The 21,665-nt window shown below is 43.6% G+C and overlaps 1 protein-coding gene across 1 annotated transcript in view; it reads right to left on the reverse strand.

Annotated features, from left to right (window-relative positions):
* Positions 1–12,409: 12,409 nt before the first annotated feature.
* Fbn1 (fibrillin 1) overlaps positions 12,410–21,665 on the reverse strand; it is a 203,723-nt gene continuing 194,467 nt past the window's right edge. The window contains exons 60-65 of the mRNA XM_028784990.1: positions 21,549–21,665; positions 21,170–21,298; positions 20,240–20,359; positions 18,108–18,339; positions 14,962–15,136; positions 12,410–13,793 (exon numbers count right to left, since the gene is read on the reverse strand). Coding sequence (XP_028640823.1) covers positions 13,404–13,793; positions 14,962–15,136; positions 18,108–18,339; positions 20,240–20,359; positions 21,170–21,298; positions 21,549–21,665 — 1,163 coding nt within the window. The 3' untranslated portion in view covers positions 12,410–13,403. The remainder of the gene's footprint in view (positions 13,794–14,961; positions 15,137–18,107; positions 18,340–20,239; positions 20,360–21,169; positions 21,299–21,548) is intronic.

Consider the following 21,665-nt stretch of genomic DNA (forward strand, 5'->3'; position numbering starts at 1 on the left):
TGTTTGGCTCCCGACTACAACTCAAATCTGATCTCTCTCTGTTCAAATAGTTTCCTTCCAAATAGTGTGTCTGGTTTGGAGCTGATACTGTTTCATTGTGATTGGCCTTTATTGGGACAGAAAACTGGAACTGGGGACGGAACTGGAAAACTCAAGTTCACCTCTTCAAGTGCTTTAAAGAGAAACTTGAAAAAGCCATCTTCCCATGAGTTTTTTTTTTTTTTTTTCCTGTTCGAAGACCATCAGCCCCATTGTAAAGGCAGTTATGTCCAAAGAGGCAAGAGCTGAACCAGGGACCCAAAAGCAACCTAGGGGTAGATAGCCTCCTGTTGACACACATGCCTTTGGATTCACCCTCATGGCTCTTCTTAACCCAGAATGTTAGCTGAGTAACAGACAGGGCCGGCCACTATTGAAGGCTAGCATGTGCCCTAAGCAGCTCACCTGTGATATGGCACACTCTGGCTACTCACAAACGCCTCAGGTGCTCATCTCCTCTGGTAGGGTTTACTTCAGACAAGGACTTTAAGCTTGTCTTCCTCCACCTGGGTTTTCCATTCTCCTCATGTCCAGAGGCTACATGAAGAAATACATTTACTACCTAAGAGGCCTCTTCCCTTAACCTCAACTCAGAAAGACACCCCAAGCAGGAACGTGTGAGCAAGACAAGGAAGTACAGTGGAGATTGTGTTCAGGGCAAAGTTCAAATCCCATGGGGACTCTGCTGTGTTGTAGCTGTGTAACCTTAAAACATTCTCCTGAAGTTCTACAGTGTCCTTCCTCGTTGGCAAGAAAAAGTAAATCATGCAAACAAAGTGAGAGAGGAAAAAAAAATCACAAATACTAAGATAGAGGAACTGAAAACCAGATGTTTGTCCTGAGAGATGGGAACGAACCTGGTGGTATGGATGAAGAGGGGGGCCTTGGTGTATAGCGCTTGCCTAGCATGCATAAAACCATGCACTTAATCTCTAGTACTGAAAAAACCAGCATGGTGGGTAGATGGGAACAGAACAGTGTCAATCAGAGCTGGGGTGTTCATGAAGATCAGGACTGGCTCTAGTACTCAATACCGCACAACTGAGGGGTCCTGAAGGAAGTAAGTCTATGGATGGAGGAGGGCACTGCACAAAAGGTGCACATGCTGATATACATAGGGTTTGGGCCTTATCTCCACCGCTGCCTTTAGGACTCTGGCTCCTTGAGTAAGCAGAGGTTGCCTTTAGGGCCAAGACACAGACTCCCTTGAGGAGAGGGGTGCCATCAGCAGGGACACTATGTTACTACCTAGTGGTAACTGTTGTCGAAAAGAACAGTCAAGAAGCTATCTAGCCCTCCTGTTTAATGCTTTCCAGTGATATTCCTCAGAACTGGCATGTTGGACTGAAGAAGCCTTGCTGGGGTCTGAGGGTTCTCACATGGACATAATGTGGTTGCTTAGGCATTTTGTGCTCATATTTTGAGAGAATTCGACTGCATTTTGTGCCCCAGGCTAGTGAATCAGTTACATTTGTGAAGTGATTAGCGGGCTGCCTGGCCCATTTTTAAAGGCTCTATAAAAGACGCTCCTTATTATCGAGCACACGTGCCTTAGCAGCCAAGAGCACAGAACAGTACTTCTTGGCAGTTAGAGCTCCCCAAGGAGAGGGCGGGCCTTAGAAGCCAGAGAAGAGAATGGAATCATTTAGCTGACACACACCCGGATCCTCCTTGGAATCTTCCACCCACAGAAGTCTGACCCAATTTGTTGGGCTCTTCTCCTGAGACCCCCTGGTTTGAGCACTAAATCCAAACCTCCATAATAGGCTGTGGCTAGGAAGAGGGGAACAGAACTTGTCCCACCTACATTAAACCTCACCTCATTTCCTTGGGGCCAGGAGGCTGCAGTTTTTGCCTGGTGGGCAGTAAAGGCATTCCCATGGTGGAGAAGCACCAGGTCATGGGCATCCTGCAATTTATTGTCTCAGAGGAGAAGAAGCCATAATGTTAGTGCTAGGCAGTGGAAAGTACCCACCCAGCAGACCCTGAGCCTGATGTGTAGCTAGAGGACTTTTAGACTTTCAGACATAGGGTTCTATGCCGTTTCTTTCAAAGTGGGGGTTCACATCAATCATTTAAGTCAGGTTGGGTGGAGCCAACAGTGGTTTGCAGCCTAGAGCTCCTTATCTTTCTGGAGACCCATCTGTGCCCTGTAGGAATGGAAAGTTAAGTGCTGAAGCCGTCTTGGATGTGGATTTTCATGTTATCTGAGAGCTGGGAGCATGAGTTGACTTCAGACAAAGGTCCATGTGTGTGTGTGTGTGTGTGTGTGTGTGTGTGTGTGTGTGTGTGGTGCAAATGGTAGCCCAGGGCAGTGTTCATAGCCATCACTTTCACTGAGTCCAGCTGAGTCACAGACCTTCACTTCTCTGCCACTGGGCCTGTGGCACTAAAGCAGCATCTCTGGAACCGATGATATATCTGTTCCCTCTGTTTATGGAAAAGTTAGTGATCATAAGATGTGCTTTTGCCTTGATGGGAGCAAAGGGGAACATGGAGGAATACAAACTCTTTAATACTTGTTAAAACTGAAGTAGGCAACAGGAAAAGGCCAAGAGCAGGAAGATGAGGCAGAGGTCAGAGGTAGGGAGAGTGAGTGGCTTCTGTGGGGCATAGGCAGGTCCTGGGTAATACATAGAAGCCAAAGCTTGTAAACTACAACAACAAAGTATCTACTGTGTGCATGGGTACCTTCTTCCTTTGCAATCAGCAAGATCTACGCAGTGCCTTGTTATGTGTAATCTTCCACAGACCCTTCTATATCTCTACCTTCCCAATGTTTACACTTAGGGAACTGGGTAGATGTAGGAAACTAGGGTCTCAGAAAGAGGTGACTTTCCCAGGGACACTAGATGACATATCAGGGAAATTTTTTCTTAATCAGTGTGTCCCTTTCTTCCACTTTCCAAACCACTACATTACATAGGGCCCTCCTTCAGAGGACTGTTCCTTTCAGAAAGGGATTGGAGGGAACATAATTCTGCCCTCATTCCTTCTAAGTTTTGGCATGGCCAACTGAGAGATTGTTCATAAGCAATGACGAGAGAGGAGTCAGGGCCTTCCCTGATTGACCTACCATCTCAGTGGCTTCTTATTTCAGACATAAGCCTGTCCACCCCATATAGTTTAACATTCCAGATGTTCCCAAAGCAACCCAGGTAGCCAAATTACTGCACAAGTCATGCTAATCCCACTCCTGCTGCCCTATTCCCTTTCCACACCCAACCTGCCAGCTGGCCAAAGACCACTCTGTCCTTGCCATTAGGGTATCCTCTTCATGTAAAAGCCCAGGTGGGCTGCCATGCCCTATGAAGGATTCCCCAGCATCTCTGATGGAAAAGGCCTTTCATATATTACTGTGTAACTTCAAACCATATTTTAAGACTTCTTTTGTGGGAAAGACGCACCACACAACTTGAAGAATTTACGGCTCATCTGGGTGATGAAAAGCATACTCCGAGACAGACCAAAGCTGGGAAGCCCCGGTTGGTCACCACTCAGCACATTTTTGTAAGCTCACTCCTGTCAAGCACTCCCAATTCATCTTTTCTCCGTCGTCACTATGTCCAGGGTGCCACAGCGCAAAATGCAACCTGAAAAGCCAGGTCTGGAAAGACACAAATGGCTTAACATAAACCACCTCTGTCAGTTGACATTTGGAAAAATTCCTAGAAAGTCTATAGAGTGTGTGTCAGTTGAAAAACATCTACTGAGTCCCACTTTCCCCAATCTGATCCTCCCCAGGAACCTAGCCTGTAAGATGTATCACTTCTTGTGGTGTGTTTTCCATGTGGACTTCGTAGTGTGGCTGTGTACATGCCTCTCTGGCTCACTCCGCTCTCCCAGCCACACGTACCTCCTTCAGAGCCCCTTTCGGCACCGACTTGAGTTCCTCTTTCTGCTTTAAGCTCATAATCTCCCACTCCTTACAAATGCTTTCTGTTCTTAGTTTAGCACCACACAGTTTAGCTCTGCCTGTAAAGTGACTTAGAAGCACTGAGGTTGGCTTGACCTCGAGCCTGTGGCCTGGAAAGCTAGGATATCTGCTGTCCACTTATAGGACAAGTTGTTTCTGAAACCCAGTTCTGCCGGGGTCCAGCCTCGACACAGGATCGGAGTTCTCAACTGGAAGCAGGGATATCTGGAAGGTGCATAATAAATACATACAGACTACTTTTTGGGTACAAGCTGACAGGCAATTTTTTAAGGCTTAAAATTTCTCTCTCTTCTCTCTCACTCTCTGCTTTCTTTCTCTTGCACTCATTCGCTCTGCATTCTCCTGTGCACACACTCTGCATTCTCCTGTGCACTCTGCTTTCCTCCTGTGTGCTTTTCTTTTCTTGAACTCCCACATTCCTACACACCTGTGTGTGTTTCCTTCTCACTCTCATACACACTCTTCACACACACCTCACATACACCACACACACACACCACATGCACTCTCCTTTCACTCACACATACACTCTCTACACACACCTCACATTCTCTCTTCACTCACTCTTCACACATTCTTCTCATGTTCTCTCACCTTTTTCTTGCCCCAATCTTTTATTGATACTCCAAAAGCAGGTAGAAAAAAAGACATTGTATAGTCATTGCCAAATTAAATTCAAAAGAAAACCAAGTCCCACAAAGAATTAAGAATTACAATTTTTCCCCAAAGTTTCAAGCTTCCTTATCCCCAGGCCTATAGCCAAAATAATAATTGCAAACTTATCATTATTTAAACTTTAACTTTTAACTTATTATACTTCAGAGCTCAGAGCTCCGAGGTCAGCTACTTGCATGTTTCTGTGAAGCTCTAATGATAAATGACATGGACAAAGCTGCCAGGCAGTGGCCAGAATGAATCAAGTTAACCCTTAACTCAGTAGTTCCACTAGCTTTCTGCTTCTGTGCATTGCACACAATGACTCTTCTAAGAGTCCCAGTGATTTGACTTAGTTTTACTAGTATAAGATTTTATGCATTCTATACTTCTTTATCTAGAAACCACTCTTAAATGTTATGCAAAACTTATTTCATAACTTCAATAGACTTTTCCTTTTTTGGGGTCCCAGTGTTGGCTCCATTTCATTTTTTAATAATCTCTTCAAACTTTCTTTACAAGTCAAGCATTAATCTGGAACTACCATTGTGTAGTTATTGCATTGTTTCCAAGATGAGAACACACAGCATGCACCTGAGCCTTAGGACTGTGCTGTGCTGTGCCCAGTGCCTCAGTGCCAGTGGGAATAGCTGCACAGGACTTGGGGCAAGAAACAACTTCCACTGCATTAAACTGTTTTTTTTTTTTTTCCTCTGACCAAAACAGATAAATGAGCTGAGTCTCATGTCTGCTGCTGTTTGCTGTAGGTTGAGATGTTTGCTCAACTTGCCCAGGTTCAGATTCCCCACCGAGAGAGACTGATCAAGAGAGCTCAACTCTGCAGGTTGGGTGTGAGCAGTAAATACGATGCTTCTGAAGTGCTCACAATATGGTAGAGTCGAAACATCTTCTCTACATGTCATACGTGAATGCATGTTTCTATATGGCAGCCTTACACCTCAATCTTACTATGTGACTACATGTTCTTCGAATAGTCATTCAATGTTGTCCACCTTCTGTAGACACTAGAAATCCCAATACAAGTCATTCAGGGCTTCAGTACTATTTACTGAGAAGAGGATCCTCTTGACAGTCGCCCTACCGCACCCCACCCATCCGGGTCACACAGCTTCCTTTGTTCTTTGTCACCTATGACCTTCCACTGGTCTAAAGCTTCCTTTGGCTTCCCACAGATCAACACCTTTAAAGAGCATTTTTGTGTATGACTTCTTCCCAGTGGGTGAGTAAAGGGTGTGGCGTATCTACTTGGATGAAAGTGCCTTTGTGGTTTGCAGCAAATGGATGGAAGCCAGGCAGAGAAGAGAGGGGAGTCGATGACTGAGTTCTTGGAGGACAGCATGCTAGAGATGACCTTGTTTTATATTTTTATAAATGAGCTGTAGACATGAATTGTATGATGAAATCTCTAAGTTGGAAGACGTCGCTGAGCCCTCCTGCCCAGAATAAAAAGATCAAGTTGAGGAGGATCAACCATCTCATCATGTTGGTATGCTGGAGTCTGGGGCATTGTTTCAAGGCATTTTTAAAGAGAACACATCTCCAAAGAATAAGAGTGAAGAAGGAATGAGTGATGGGTTACTTTGTGTTGCCTTAAGCCAACACAATTCCGCTAATCTAAATGAAATCAGACACTGTCCTCCACGGTTGGAGAGGCACCCAGAGCTCCTCTTCAGACTGGCAGTTTTGACAGGACCTTTGCTTATGTCTCGTTACCTCTTCTATAAAGGCTCTGAGAAAAACCAAGCAGAGAGATGCTGTGAACATTCTGCTGATCAATGGAGAATAAATATTCACTTATTAAAAAACTCTTTCTATGTGACTCCTTTCAATTTAAAAGGTGTTTTAAATGTGTAGACTTTATTTAAAAGACTGTATGTTCACACAAAACACAAGCACAAGCTGGCCGCCAGGGAATCCAGCAACTTCGAGGAGTAGAGTATTTAAATTTATTTCTCTGGTCTAGCAGGATCTGCATTTAAGGAGAGCTAAATTTCAGGGAGAACTTTTATATTGTTAGCTTGCATTCTAGTACCTCTTTTCCATTTTGGGCCTTAGAAACTTTTTTTTTCTAATATGAGGACTGGGAACGTGAGGGAAGGTGGGCTTCAAGGCAGAACTGATGTTTTGAGCATGAACTTTAAAGAGACACTAGATAAGAAGCATAACAAAAACTGTGCTGTCTAACAACAGTGCAGGACACGAGAGGCACACTGTCAGGCACACCAGAACACTGGTTCAGGATGCTTTAAATCAGGATTTAAGGTATGCGAATGGCAGGCTCTGTGTCGTGTCGTGGGCCGATCGGCTATAGGCTCACTGGCATAGTTTCAGCATCTTGTGGGTGTTAGAAATTCAGACATTCAGACCTAATGTCAGCTCTGTAGCTGTCTTTGCCCATTACAATCTGTTCCAGGAACCTTGAACACAAACAGATAGATTGACTTGTGAATGCTCCAGGATTTGGTGCCTTTAAGCAGATACTGATTAAACATTTATTCTTTATCATTGGTTTATTAAGGACACACCAAAAATTAAAATAGATCTCTCTTTATATTCAACACAAGAAGTTATTTCATGCATGTAATAGCACTTAAAGGAGCCTGAGATGACATTACTCTACTGTGTCTTTTTAGTCATCTATAGCAACATGATTGCGTGCTCTCCCTCAACACATACAAGAACGTTCCTTTCCCAACTCTCTGTTGGCAATGGCAGTCTACTATTCTGTACTTCTTGATTTGCTTTGTATTTTTATGTGTGGTTTGCTGACTCAGAAAACTTCCTGGGAGGCATATTAAAGTTTACATTTTATAATAGAATACATTGCCAAACCATTCTGTAATTTATACATTTCAAAATGGAACCACTGGGGCCAGAATGGGTGGTGGCCTGGCCTGTATCTCATCATGCAATACTTGTACATTCTTAGAACCTAGTGGCTGTGAAAGACAGCATTTATTTGCTCTGTAGAGAACTGCCCACTTCGAAGAAACTGAATGATATTTCTGAGGTTCATATTTAGAAGGTTTCTTTGACATTTTTGCTATGAACAGACTTCATGTTAGAGACATTGGCTTCATGGAAATAAACCAGTATGGAGATGAGACTTTCTCACAGTGGCTAGTATGGGAGGAAGATGGTATTTGTTTAGAGTCCAGACAAGTACCCAGCAATGTCTAAAAAAACTCACTGCTGTTTGCAAGTTGTCAGCCGGTGCCACAAAACTCCAGTGAAGTAACAGCAGAGACAGGGGATGTCACATCTTACTACGTGATAATATGAAGTCCTGTAGATTGCAATGAGAGTGGAAAAGAGGAGCATGTGAGTTATCCAGAACAGTATACCCTTGACTGCCAGATTCTCACAAAGGCTCTAAGTCTTCAGAGTAGTAGTTTTCAGTCAGGGCTGCATACTTGAGTCACCTAGAAAACTGCTAAGACTGGTCATGGCTGGGCCACAGACTCAGATTCTGAATTAACGGGTTAGGGATACAGTCTAGATCCAGAGATCCCCTTTAAAGGGCCATCGTGGTTCTTACATGCAGTCAAGGTGGAAATCCATTAGTGTGTGGATTCCTGGTGGTGAAAAGGTGAAGATGTGTGTATACCTTTATTAGAATAATCAACAATATGTGTCAAAATGTTTTCAGATAAAATATGTATCAAAGTCCCAGATTATCAGAGACTTAAGGCAATGAACTTGCTTTCTTGTGGGAAGAACTGTATGTTTTTGTTTGTTGTTTTCAAACAGACATGGAAAGAGTATATATCATTTCTTCTAAGATCCTCTTGGTAAGTGTCCTGGCACATAGCCCCAAACCTTCTGTTGACCTCTGGTCTTTCTGTGGATTTGGGAAAAAGAAGCAGAGTTGGCGACTATCTACTTAGTTTCTGCTACAGATAAATAAATGCTGTGGAAATATTTTAAACACTTTTCTTTTGTTCTCTATAATCCCCTAAATTAAGGCCATGTCTTAGCATTTCAACATCAGTGTTCAATATTAACCTTATGTATCAGTTTCATCCTAGGCTTACAGAGGCAATAATATTCTAAAGGAGATTTTGATTATAATTTTAGCAGGAACTGACAGGATCTAATTTTGCAAACAAACTCACAGCTTTCTGTGCAGAGCACCACAGTATTACGTGGGGGAGACAGGGAGGAACGGGTTTGTGACTTCGGTGATATAGACCCTTACCAGTGTGCAAGGAAAACATACCACGGTCTCTTGTACGTTGTCTCCTAGGACTGTGAAACTGAGGTTTACAACACAGACACTTTAAGTCTCAAATGCTTTGTGTAATTTCTACCTTAACAGATTTCTACATTGCACAGGCATACCTCGCTTTTGTCACGAATCCTTTGTCTCCAGCAGTGATGGCATACATACTATACTGTTGAAGAAAAGGGTGTTTGAGTCTCATCTCAACCTCTGTATGATCAGAGACCTTCGGCAGGACCCTCAGACTTGTGTACCAATAAATATCCAAGCAGAGATGAGAATCAGGGAAGCATAGATCACATGGCTTAACTTTAGGAATATATATATAGTGGGTAATAAATATGGCAGGATAATACAGAGAAGGTGATGCCGTTACCATCAGTTACCAGACTCAGAAACACAAAAGAGTTAACCCCAGCCCTCCCAGAGGATCAAATAGGTCTCAGTGCGCTTTCTTTATAGGTTAAAAATCACAGTCTCTGGGGAGAAAGTCTTGTCAATGATCAATGGAGAGCATTGAAAATGGTAGGCGGGGCTTCCTGTTTCTTCCAGTAGGTGTGAGGTCTGTGTGGGTGGACAGTGGGCAGGACCTGGAGACATTGTTTCCGGGGATGTGGTAGCACACAGACTTTGGCTCCATCTAGGAGTTCGTGACGCCTGCAAATGACCCCGGAGCAGGCAACCCACAAGAACACAGGAAGCAACAGGCCAGAAAGGGGCCTGTTCCCTGCTGGCGCCTGCAGCTCTGGTGCTTCATCTTGGGACTACCTGAGAGAACCACAGAACGCATCCAAAAACGATGGTCTCAATGTGGTGGGAAACAGAAAAGTATAGAAAAGCCCCTCATGCTGGGTGTGTGTGGTTAGTAAAACACCTAGTTCTGACAAATTAAGATCCCATTAATCCTTTCTGACAGGTTTGGCTTTCTTCTCCAGGGTTCAGCACACCATGTAGACACAACTCCACAAGTCTGTGACCCCTTGCTGTCAGTGTCTGGAAGGGTGGATGTTTTCAAATATCTCCATTTCCAGGCCTCAAAAGTTTAATCATTTAGGTTCAACTTAATTCTCCCCAAGCGAGTATTTTAGGGTGAAGAGGAAACAGATCTCTTTGCATTTCTGCACAGCTGCAAGGAGTAGGTCAGGTGGGGATGGAAGTCAGGCAGGAACTGCTGAATGAAGGCTTCTCTGCCAAATGCCCCGCCTCTGTGCTAGTTAACCTTGAACCAGAGCTCTTGTCTGGATTGGAGAAATACTGAGAAGCCTTGGTGCCTTCTAGCTGACACTGTAACTAATCTCGGGGGTCAAAGAAGAATGCAGGCTGCTGAATACTTTTATGAAATATGAATAGTCACAGGGGTCAAAAATAATAATGGCTAATGAGCCAGCATGAATCACAACTTACCTGCTAGGACTGGATTCAACTGGCAAAGAGGATACACCTTCCAACTTGCCAACAATCAAAAGTGACCTTTCCATGCATGTGGAAAGGTTGAAGATGCAAACAGCTTACTCTCTGAAAAGATGGCATGACTTTTTTTTTTTTTTAAGAAAAAGAAATTGGATTCATTAGCAATTAGTTGAAATAACAGATTTTTACAGTGTTGCCAAGTCCAGTAGTGTCAAATGTCCCAAACACTTGCCTATGAGGATGTGTGTCTGAAAGTCAATCTCTCTAGTGGTATTGATCTCCTACCCTTAAAAACAATGTCCTTTAGCCAGTGAATCACTGTGTTTCTAATAATCTCTAAAAACTACAATTGAAGCTGGCTAGAATAAGTACACGGTGTGGCCAAAGCTGACCTGTTATTTGAAAACCCCAGCAGTTTATAGGTATGGACATATTTATATTATCAACCCAATTGTCCTTTATTTTGGCCCATCTCATTTACAAGCGTGATTTCTGAAGTGAAATACTATTTGTAATGGCAGCATCCAAAGCAATTTTGGCTGAGTAATGTACGATTTGTTGTACAAAAATGTAGCTGTTTATGCAAGTTTAAACATTTCACAAGGGCAGCTGAGTTCACTTCAGCGCTACTTACAGAATAATTATTGGCAAGTGGAATGGGCTGTGGGAGAAATGGGGCATTGTCAAGCTTCTGCGTGGTTTAGAGTGTAAACTCCTTGACTATCAAAAGTAAAATGGAAATGTATAGGACGATTGAAAGGTGTAGGTTGAAACCTCGGGAGAGGAAGGGGTTTTACAAGAGAATGTTCACAGTGGAACAATGAGGCAAATGTTGTGTTACCGTCAGAAACATGGAAAATATGCTGTTCAACAGTGCTGGCTCCGGAATAAATAAGATCCAGATTTAAACTATTAAAAATATCAAAGTGGTGTACCACGTGCCAACTCCATTTTCTTCTGTTGTTTGTCATAAAGAAAATCTATTATTTAACGGAATATAGTTCTGGTTAAATTATCAAAGGCATTTTCCATATGAAATCCATAGTTTGCCAGATGTGATCAATCCTTCACTAGCACACATCCTACACTTCCATCACTGGGTGATAGGTGCAGCATTAAAAGGAAATTCTGGGTTGTATTTTAACCTCTAGCTTAAGGCATCAATCCCACCCATCCTCGGCTCATCTCTGCCGAGCAACAACTATGACCAACATTCTTCTGGATGGCAAAACCAGTGATTAAAAAAACAAAAACCAAAACCAGAAATCAAAACCCAAACAAACAAAAAACCCCAACAGAATCTTTAAGATATCCATGGGCATTAAATGGATACCAGTGCCCCCGTCTAACCTAGCTGAACTCAGCACACTGCAAGGAAGGCCATCCTCTCTCTGGGTAGCCTTCTCCTCATTAAGTAGGTATGTGTTAAACTGAGGCTTATAGCACTGGACACTAGTGCCTTCTGGGAAAGCATAGCTCGTAGCCTACACCACTGGCTTTAGCATGACGTTTCCAAGAGTTTGAGAGGACTTTCCCATGTCTTGGAAAATTCCACTCTCAACCTCACTTCATGTAACAAAATTAATTCATCTTATTTTCACTACCACAAACTGTTTTGCTGGCCTGGGGGATTTAAATTGATTTTTTTTCTTCTTCTAATAACTAAATAAGCTTAACAGTTAAATATTGAATATTGCATTTAAAACAAACCAGCATTTTTCAAGTTAGGACATTTGAAAACCAAGAGATGCAGCATTCCATTGGATTCAATTCAATCAGCTCTCTGTAATTAGTCTAGCACTGACCAACAACAGATGTTCAGGGGATGGATGGAACACCTTGCCAATGCTGTGTACTCGAGGGGAAGGGGGATGAAGTTCAGCCGCTTGAAGAGAATGACTGGATTTTATATTTGCAAGTTCTTAAATCTGGGAGTTTAAAAGCTCCAGGACTAATTAGGTCACATTTTAGAAATGATGCTGTAATCTAAGTGTCTTCCTAGGAAAGTCAGATAACAAACTAAGCATAAGCAATCGGTAAACCATCAAGGGACCACCTGGAGATGCGATTTCTTCTCCTAGTTCTATGATACACATACACAGAAGCCACAGATAACAAACCCAGGATACTTTAAACCCAGGAGACTTTATTTCACCTCCAGAAAGGCCCCTCCAGCCTCAATTCACACAGGAACACAAAACCAAGGTGTAAACTAAAACGGGGAGGGAGGAGAGGATCACTTTATTGTGACATCATGACATTAACCCCTTGTCGACAGGAATGACTGAGAGTGATTTTGGCATATTGCACATGCTGTGTGATGGAGGATGCACTGGTGATCCTCTGGTGCTGAGGCTGTTTCCTTGTCCTCCCCAACCTCAGTGCACAAGCGGGCCAGTCTCAGAGAATCCACTACCACTTGGTGTAGATGTTTAACAAGTCTTTGGTCTTAATAAGCACCATTACAAACCCTCACATTAAGGGCTTTATTATTGTAGTTTATAAATGTTTCAATGATAAAAATAGCACGTTACAGTGTACACACACTTAATTTACATGTACTGCACCATACTCATAAGTGAGATAAGCTACTGAACTAACTTTGGTTGATTGAAATGAAATATTTGAACTGGGTACTTGGCAATTTGGTTCCTAACTTGTGTTCTTGTTACAGTGCATCAATAAATCTATTTTGAGAATTTACTAGCACCAAACGGACAACATAAACCTACTGCTTGCACTCGGAGAGGCAAAGTTTCGAAATCTGAAGACCAGGGTGGAGCAGTCCGTCAGATGGAAACACGTTCCTGTGCAGCGGCAGCTGGAAAGATAGCCCGTCGGCATGAATGGCCAACCTCAGCGGATATTCATGTCCCAGTTTTCAGGAGTCAACACGCATGACAGGGTAGCTGAGCTACTCCTCAGAAGCCTGAGAAAGTGGTTGTTTGAACTAGGATCATTACTGTACCTTGATGCTGCCATTCAGGAGTGGTGCTCATTTATACAGATTGACTCGGTGAACGATTGTACCATGATGTGAAGGTTCTGGCTTGGGGAAAATATAATTCTACCTACCTAAAGTTGCTTTTTCTTTTAATTATTTGGTCTCTGGATTGTGAATTAATGCAGCAAGATCTGAATTTTCATCTTCAGGTTATCGCCCAGTTCACCGCTGAGGTAGTCTTTGTCATATCTGTCTTCTAACTGGTTAAGTTCTTTCTTTTTATAAAGTGGAGTGCTGCTGATTTGTAAGGAGTAGGTTCCAGCCACTGGCTTCTTCTTTGTGAAGTGGAGGTAGCTGACCCCTTCTTTCTGGTTGATTTTAAAGAAGCCATCTTCATTTCCAGATTCAATCAAGTATCTGTTGTGGTTCATCAGAGTTGTGAGGGCCGGCAGGAGTTCTAGGATTCGGACCTTGTTATTGATATGAGAGATATTGAATGCAAAGCTAGCTGGCTTCTCCACATCCCAGCTTGCGAGACTCACGTTGGCTTCCATCTCAGACCCATCCTGGAAAGACACATAGCAATGGGTAAAATCCAATTAAATATGTCCTTTAGTTCTCATACTAAAGAAAAAGCCATTTAAGTCTTAAGCCAAATATAGTTTTCTGCTCATGCAGTATGTGAAGCTGAAAGGCACACTCGTAGGCACTTTGTCTAAGTCACAACTGTATTCTCAAAAACTTAAATAGATGGCAGGAGGCCAGGTTGAAATCTTGTAATAAGGGGAGTCTCTCAGTAGGTCTCAAAGTGTGGTCCCTGAACCAGCAGCCTTAGCATGCCTGGAAACCATTAGACATGCAAATTCTTAGCACCTCCCAGACCCTTTGAATTAGAATTCCTGGGGCTTTTCCCAGCACTCCATTCTAACAAGCCTACCAGGTGACTCAGACACAGTGATTTTTATTTTTTTTTAATTAAAAAAATTTTTTTTTGTAGATCGTACTTCATAGTTTGTTTTCTTTTCAAAGACTTATCTCATTTCCCAAACTGCAGCAGGTGGGTCGCAGGACAAATACTCAGGCTCAGAACACATCTATTTCAATTTAGCTCACTGACAGGAAACCAACTCTTTTAAAGGACACACCTATGAACCTATTTCCTGGCTGTGATGAGCTGCTAATGTTTGGTGCTTTTCATTTAGCTTTCTGCTTGCCTCTTTGGGACCACAGGCACTAGACGCTCCCAGCCTGGAGCCAGAGATCTGGGTGAATGAGCAAGTGCATTCTTGACTTTACCTAGCATCAAATGTCCCTGCTCACCAGTCGAGTCCTCCCCCACGCCCACTTTTCCATGGAAAAGCCCTTTCTACACCTTGGCCTCCGTGTGGGGAGTCCCATGTGTGCATGCCATTCTGCCCACTTGCTGTCCCTGACTTTAGACCTTGTCTTGTCTGCAGACACTGGGTAGGCGTTTGACTTTCTTCTTGGTGAGGCAGGGGAAATGAGCAAGTGTGTGAAACCTGTCAAACTGCCACTCTCAAGAGGCAGCCAAAATAAATAAATAAAATAAAACAAACCCCAAACCTTATGGCCTCTTGTAAATTACAGCTAGAGCCAGGAGAATGACTGGGCTTTCCATCTGGGGAGGCTGTTCCCTCTTTGAGGTGTCCTTGAAGGAAAGGATAGGAGCCTGAGGGCCCTTAGGTATCTGCAGACAAGGAGACCCTGGCATACCTGGATGTCAGAGGCATCCGTTTCGTTTGTGCTTCTCCGTTTCCGGCCTCGTTTTGGGTAGCCATTGATCTTACACTCATAGCAGGCCTCTGGGGACAGTGAGTTGTCATCCATTTCGCCGCTGGCAGGTGGCTCTGGGCCGCCTCTGCCCATGCCCATTCCAGAAACACAATGCCTACCACAGGAAGGAGCACAGGGTAGTTTCTGTCAGATCCAGCAGCTCTGATGTTCAGCCTCCCTACTGATAACAGATTCCCCCTGCACAGTCTTCTGCTTCTAAAAGTTCTACTAATGCCAAGGCATCTAGCTCCTATCCCCAGTGCCCTGAGCACGGATCTTCTCAAGACACTGGTTTGAATACTTCTTTGTCCCTTCATCTCCCAGCCAAACATTTTCAGAACTCATGCAGGGAGGGAATAAACTGAAAACTGAAGGTCACGGATGAGTGAGATCATGTGACTTAGTGGGCCGCTGAAACATGTCTTCTCTTTTATGAATCTTGTCGCATGGGAGTATAGAAGGTCCCCTGCCAACCGTATCTCTAGGAGACAGCAGTGAGTGGGCAGGTGGGCCATATCTGGGGCCTCTTTCCTGGACAACATATTTCTTCCTCTGTTATGGCCTTGATTTTTATGTTTTAATTTTTAAGATCGGCATACAGTATGTCAAATAGCATTATGGCACAGTTGGACACAGCTTTCTTTCTCCCATGTCTCCCACACTCCTGCTGCTGTCTCTGCTCCCACCACTCCTCCACCTCAGTCTTTTCTTTTTTTATATCCCACATTTTTATGCTTTGTGTCCATACCCTAACCATTGCCTTCTCCATCACTTCTGCCCCCTGCTGGCTCAAGTGTGGAGTGCTCTTCCACGGGTCCTTATGGCCCACTTGTCTTATTCCAACGCTGCCATCATCCCTCCCTAATCCTCGTTCTCAGCAATCACTTCTGTTTGACAGGTTACTCTTGCTGATGCTACTGAGGTAGGAAGGGAAGTCCACGCAGTGTCTGCGGGTTGATATGGGTCCATGTTGTGAAGATGTACAATAGATTCTTATATACAGCATGTGCCAGAGCGGAGCTTACCCAACTGTGGGAAACAGTTTAACTTCAAGTCATTTCAAACCGCTAAGGCCATTGGTGTTGACTCATCTGAAGGCGGATAAACAAACCCATGCCCCAGAGAGATCTAATCCTTGTTTCTTTGCTTTTTGGTTGTTGGAGCCAAGTTATGGAGTGAGCCCCACACAGTATCTGATTTGTTTTTGTCAGGCTCCCTTTCTAAATGTGTCGGGAACCTAGAGATTATCCCAAAACAACTCTTATTGTGGGAGTAAAGTCCACCCAAATGACAACACAGAGAGGCCAACACTGTTATAAAAGGGTGGATTTCTACTACAAAATGTGCACCAAACCTTACTAAACCGCTTCTCAATGATAGCTGGCTTATTCTCTACAGCTCATTACTGTGTTTGTCCATAGGATTCAAAATACAACACCAAGGAACAGCTTAGCTCTTGTTTCTCACTATACTTCAGGGCTTCTTTCTAGTTCCTGGGGTCTTCTAAGTGCACACATTTGTTTTCCTCTTCATCTAGCAGCATGGAACATGGATGAACAAGGAAATGGGTGGAGGGGGGGAATGTTCCTGTGTGCATCCATGTACGATGGCTCCAGCAAGTAAGCCTGAATCTGCAGGCTTGGCTCCTTTCTCAGAATTTTTGTCCAGTATTTTCTTGTCCCAGGAGCACCACTTATAAGAAATGTGGCTACAAAATCCCACTGGCAAGAAGCCAGTTTGGAGTGTCACAATTTTTTTTTTTCTGGGAAAAAATGGTTCTGGCATTAAACTGTAAAAAAAAATACTGAGTCAATTGAGAGCCAGACAGACATCTGGGAATGTGGGTCCTCCTGCTGGCATCTGAGAGCTTCCCACAAAGAATTCTTCTACCTTGAAGTTTATACAGACTGGAATAAGTCCCTGAAAGCCAGTGTGGTGTCACAGACTCCAGGACCACTGAGTTCTTGGGATAAGCGTATATGTGATTTTGTGTGTGTGTGTGTGTGTGTGTGTGTGTGTGTGTGTGTCTGTATGTGTGATGGGTGGGGAAAGAGAGAAACAGATAGAGAAAGATAGAGTTCTAATTAACGGAGAAAGAGTTCTAATTAATAAACTAAGATTCATGAACTGGGCTGGGCGTGGTGGCATATGCCTTTAATCCCAGCACTTGAGAGGTAGATGTAGGCAGATCTGTGTAAATTCAAGGCCAGTCTGGTCTACAAAGTGAGTCCAGGACAGCCTGGGCTCTGTTCACAGAGAAACCCTGTCTCAAAAACAAAAACAAGAACAGACAAAGATTCATAAACTAGATATACACTCAAGTCATTAGGGAAGAACTCAACTTTAAAAACTTACTAAAATTTTAGGCCATGGATAAAAACAGTGTTCCTTCTCTGCCCCAACTGTCATAAACATATTCATATTCACATCATCCATAAAATTTTCTGCTTGGAAAATAGAGTTAATTATTGCAACCCATATTTAATGTGCTTTTTAAAAATCATTTCCAATGTAAATTCAAGAGTGAAAGACAAAAGATGCCTAAAAATAGTAAGAAACAGCCAGCAAAAGTTATCCATGACCTGATGGGAACTAGAAAAGAAAGCATTGTGAGTCAAGAGAGAGCCCAGCAAGCTCCTGTGGGATGTGGATCTGCTGTGAAGGGTGCACCCAGCTCTGTTTGGGCTGATCCAGAGGAGCATTCTTGGAGAAACCAATTACTTCTCAGCAAGATTTGAAGATCATGAGACAGAAGCTGTACAGTGAGATATGAACCGTGTGGCTGCATTATGTTGTTGGGTGTTCTATGAGTTTCTAGAAATCTGGATACCCCTTAACAGATGCTCCTCTCAAACCTTTTCAAAGCTGAACGGAATGAACCTGGGGATTGTAGGAAGTGAAGTTCTCTGTCTATAATTATCTGCCTGCCTCTGCCTCCCGAGTGGTGCTGGGATTATACATATGTGTGTGTGTCTGTGTGTCTATGTGTCTGTGTGTGTCTGTGTGTGTGTGTCTGTGTGTATGATGTACAGATGAATATTTAAAGATTTATTAACTGAGGATAGGAGGAATAATATAATACTTACCCTTGGCCTATCCGGAAGTATCCTGGAGGACAGCCACACAGGTAGCCACCCTCAGTATTAGAGCAACCATAACTGCAGGGGGCCTGAGATGAGCCACACTCATTGATGTCTTGGCAGCCTCCGCTGAACTGTTCGTACTGGAAGCCGGTGGGACACATGCACTTGTAACTCCCCAGGGTATTGTGGCAGGAGGCTCCTCCACAGACATGTGCACTCAGGCACTCGTTTTCATCTGCAGAGAAAACAAGACAACATTACATGTGTGATACTTGCCATAGAATTCTAGGTCATGTTCCTTATGACTGACCAGATGGCCTAGAGGTAGGTAAGTAGGCTCTCAGAAAAGAAAGCAGGCAGTGTGGCCAGTTTGGAGAGTACAGGAGGGGGTGGGGGACAGGTAGCCCCTTGCCATGCTGACTAAATATGGTAGAAGAGGTTAGATGCTCCTAGGAAAATACCCAGGATGGCACTAAGAGGAGCCTCAGACTCCAGTTCTCACTGAAAGCAGTGCTAGTATGTTTTGCCCCATGTGAGGCCCGAGCACAGTTATAATGTGGAGTTCAGAGGAAGTGGGAAGAGACCATACAGTTAACTGTGTTCTTGATCACAAGTGCCCTCAGAATGGGTGTCCCTGAAGCAGAGACCACTTCTCTAGAAGCTCCTCTTGGGCCTTGAATATCCACACCATTTGTACTTTCTTTCCAAAACCCTGCAAGGGCCTGCAGGTACCCAGTCTTAGGCTAAGTCACACCTCCTGGATGTCTGCTTTCTCTCTGAGTGCCTATCCAAACCAGCTGTGGCTCCAGTAGCTGAGCCATGGCTAAAGCCTATGTGGCTGGGAGAGATTCCATGCATTCATTTCAGGCAGTAGCACAGGGCGGGTATTGTGTTTTGCACTCATTTAAACCTTCCTACCATAGCATGAGCACTAGGAGGTTTTTCAGGGCTCGCGTGTTGAGCAGCAACTGCTTCTATGTACCGAGCTGACTCACCAGCCCTCCAGTACTTATTTAGATTGATGTATACTCATTGTTCACAGTGATGAGTCTAATAAAGACATTGTCATCCAAGTACACTGTGTACTTTGACCATACTCCTCATCCTATGCTCTCCCCCCTCTCTGCCTTCATGCCATTTCTTTCCCAGACAATCTCCATTCTATATTAATGTCATGTATTTGCAGTTAGTAAATAGGTGGGAAAAGTGGAAGGCCTAGGGTTTTGCTGATAAATTCAAATACTTAATATCATGTGTGTGTGTGTTTGTGTGTCTACTATTATTTGTAAATATATATCCTCATCTCCCCGCCCCTTCCATCCAGTCATTAGCCTGACTTTACTTTGCCTATTTGAAGATTCTCTAAATCCAAAGACCTCATGTCCCCATCCAAGGTTCCTTAGGTTACAGGGATCCTAAAATAGAAAAATCAAAGATAATGTTGTCTACATTCTTTTCTCTGTTTTAAATAAGGAATGAAGTATGCTATAGATACCATCTTTGATTATTTTTAGAAGGGCCAAATTTTTCAGTTCCACTCCAACTTAAAGTTGAAATCTGCTATTGGAGTCTAGAAAGGAATGGTGTCAATGGCCCCTAACATCTAACCAGGAAGAGTGACCTTCTGAGAAGCTAAGAGTGGGCACACAGGTGGGGTAGGTCCAAGAGCTCTGCTCTGTAGACCACCACACTGGAGGAACCGTTTCAGTCTGTGGCAGTGCTCATTCTAGATAGCTTTATTTCTTGAACCTTCTGAGCCCTGTTTGGGATTTTGGAGCAACAGGAACCCTGAACCTTATTGACTTATTCTGATCTGGCCATGATCCTCCTGGAACCAAAGTAAATCTTCAAGGAACTAGATATCATAGAGAGATCCCCAGTGTGGGCTGATGTCTAAGAGTACAGTGGAAGAGGAAGACAGATGGTGTCGAGGAAGTCTAAGAGCATCTCATCTCCACTACTTCCAAAGGCCACTCACTCCATCATACGCTGTTACCTTTAAAGATTGTCACTTCACTTTGGTTTCAAGTGGGATAGAGAAACTTTTAGGGGCTCAGAAAGTTTACTTCAGAGGAAGTTCAGACTCTGTGAGGGGCCAGCAACCAGGCTTCTTTTAAGGCCAAGGAGCTACTTGCCTACACACTGGTTCCATTGGTAGTGCTGGAGGTAGCCCTGGGGGCAACTACACCTGTAGCCTCCAATGATGTTCTGACAGCCATGTTGACAGCGGTGGTTACCCTCACACTCATCCACATCTGTAAAAGAAGCAGAGGCTCCTGTGAGTCCCACCAGCAGCTCTCGGGCTCTCGCTTCAATCCATCTGCCTGTGAAGCTCAAAGGCAATTCTAGAAACAAATCTTTCTCCTAAAAATATATTCTATCAAAACATCAAGAATATCTACGCACATATTCAGAGATTCCCCCAGAAAGTCTACAGATAAAAATGTTGTAAGTCACAGAGTGCTGTGGGATAGCTCTGGAAACTATCCATGTTTATTCAGACTGGAATTAGAAACCAAGGAATATCAATAAGAAAATAAAATCATAAGAATTAAAATTTAAATGTGAATTATACGTTTGTGGAGGAGTTATTTCCTACATGTATTGTTCATGTTGGAGAAATCTAAGGGCTCTGGCCTCAAATGTCAGACATTGAGGTACTTTTCCTGAGGTATTCCTACTAAGTTAAATTGTTAACCTAAACAAAACAACCTTGATCATCCTAGAAGAGGCATGTGTTGTTGGTACAAGCAAGTACATTTCTGAAACACAGGGCCCATGCAAACAGCCTGGACTTTAGTTGGATGGTTTACTTGCTTAGAAGATGTCTTTCTCTTCCTTCATTTTTGCCTCTTTGTTTGCTTTTTTTTTTTTTTTGGCTGACCCTTAACTTGTGGCAATCCTCCTGCCTCTGCCTTTCATGTGCTTGGATTACAGATCTATGCCCACTCAGAAGAGATATTAGTTCCTGTAACTCCTGGAAGTTGTCAGCCACATCTCTACAAGTTGATGGCACCATCTCTACAAGGAGCTTTTAGCTGGATACAGCTGAGGTCTGTACCTACCTTCACAGCTGGCACCACTCTGATCCAGTGAGAAGCCCCTCTGGCATTCACAGGTGAAGCTCCCTGGAGTGTTCTGGCAAACTCCCTTGGACCCACACAGGTTGATATCAGATGTGCACTCATTGTTATCTGGGAGAAGCAGTGGGAGAAAAGAGGAGAGTGATGCACCCACAAAGCTGCCCTGTATTGTTTGAAAGGAAGGGAGAAGGTTGGCCCAGAGAAGTCCAAAAGTAGGGTCAATGACATCCTATTGTGTGTGCATGGTCCAACGCCAATGCATGCTGAACATGATGTACTGTTTATCTAACGGCAAAGGGATTAGAAAAGAGTCTCTTACCGGAACATCTGTGTACCATACACGGCTTTCCCTTCTACTTACCAATGCAGGCAGTGTGGTGCTGGGTAAACCCAGGAGGGCATTTGCATGTGAAGCCACCGATGGTGTTAACACACAGGAACTGACAGTTATGCTGCTTGGTTGCACACTCATCAAGAT

The sequence above is a fragment of the Grammomys surdaster genome, unplaced genomic scaffold, assembly GCF_004785775.1.
Source record: "Grammomys surdaster isolate TR1022 unplaced genomic scaffold, NIH_TR_1.0 125049, whole genome shotgun sequence".
NCBI classification, from domain to species: Eukaryota; Metazoa; Chordata; class Mammalia; order Rodentia; family Muridae; genus Grammomys; species Grammomys surdaster.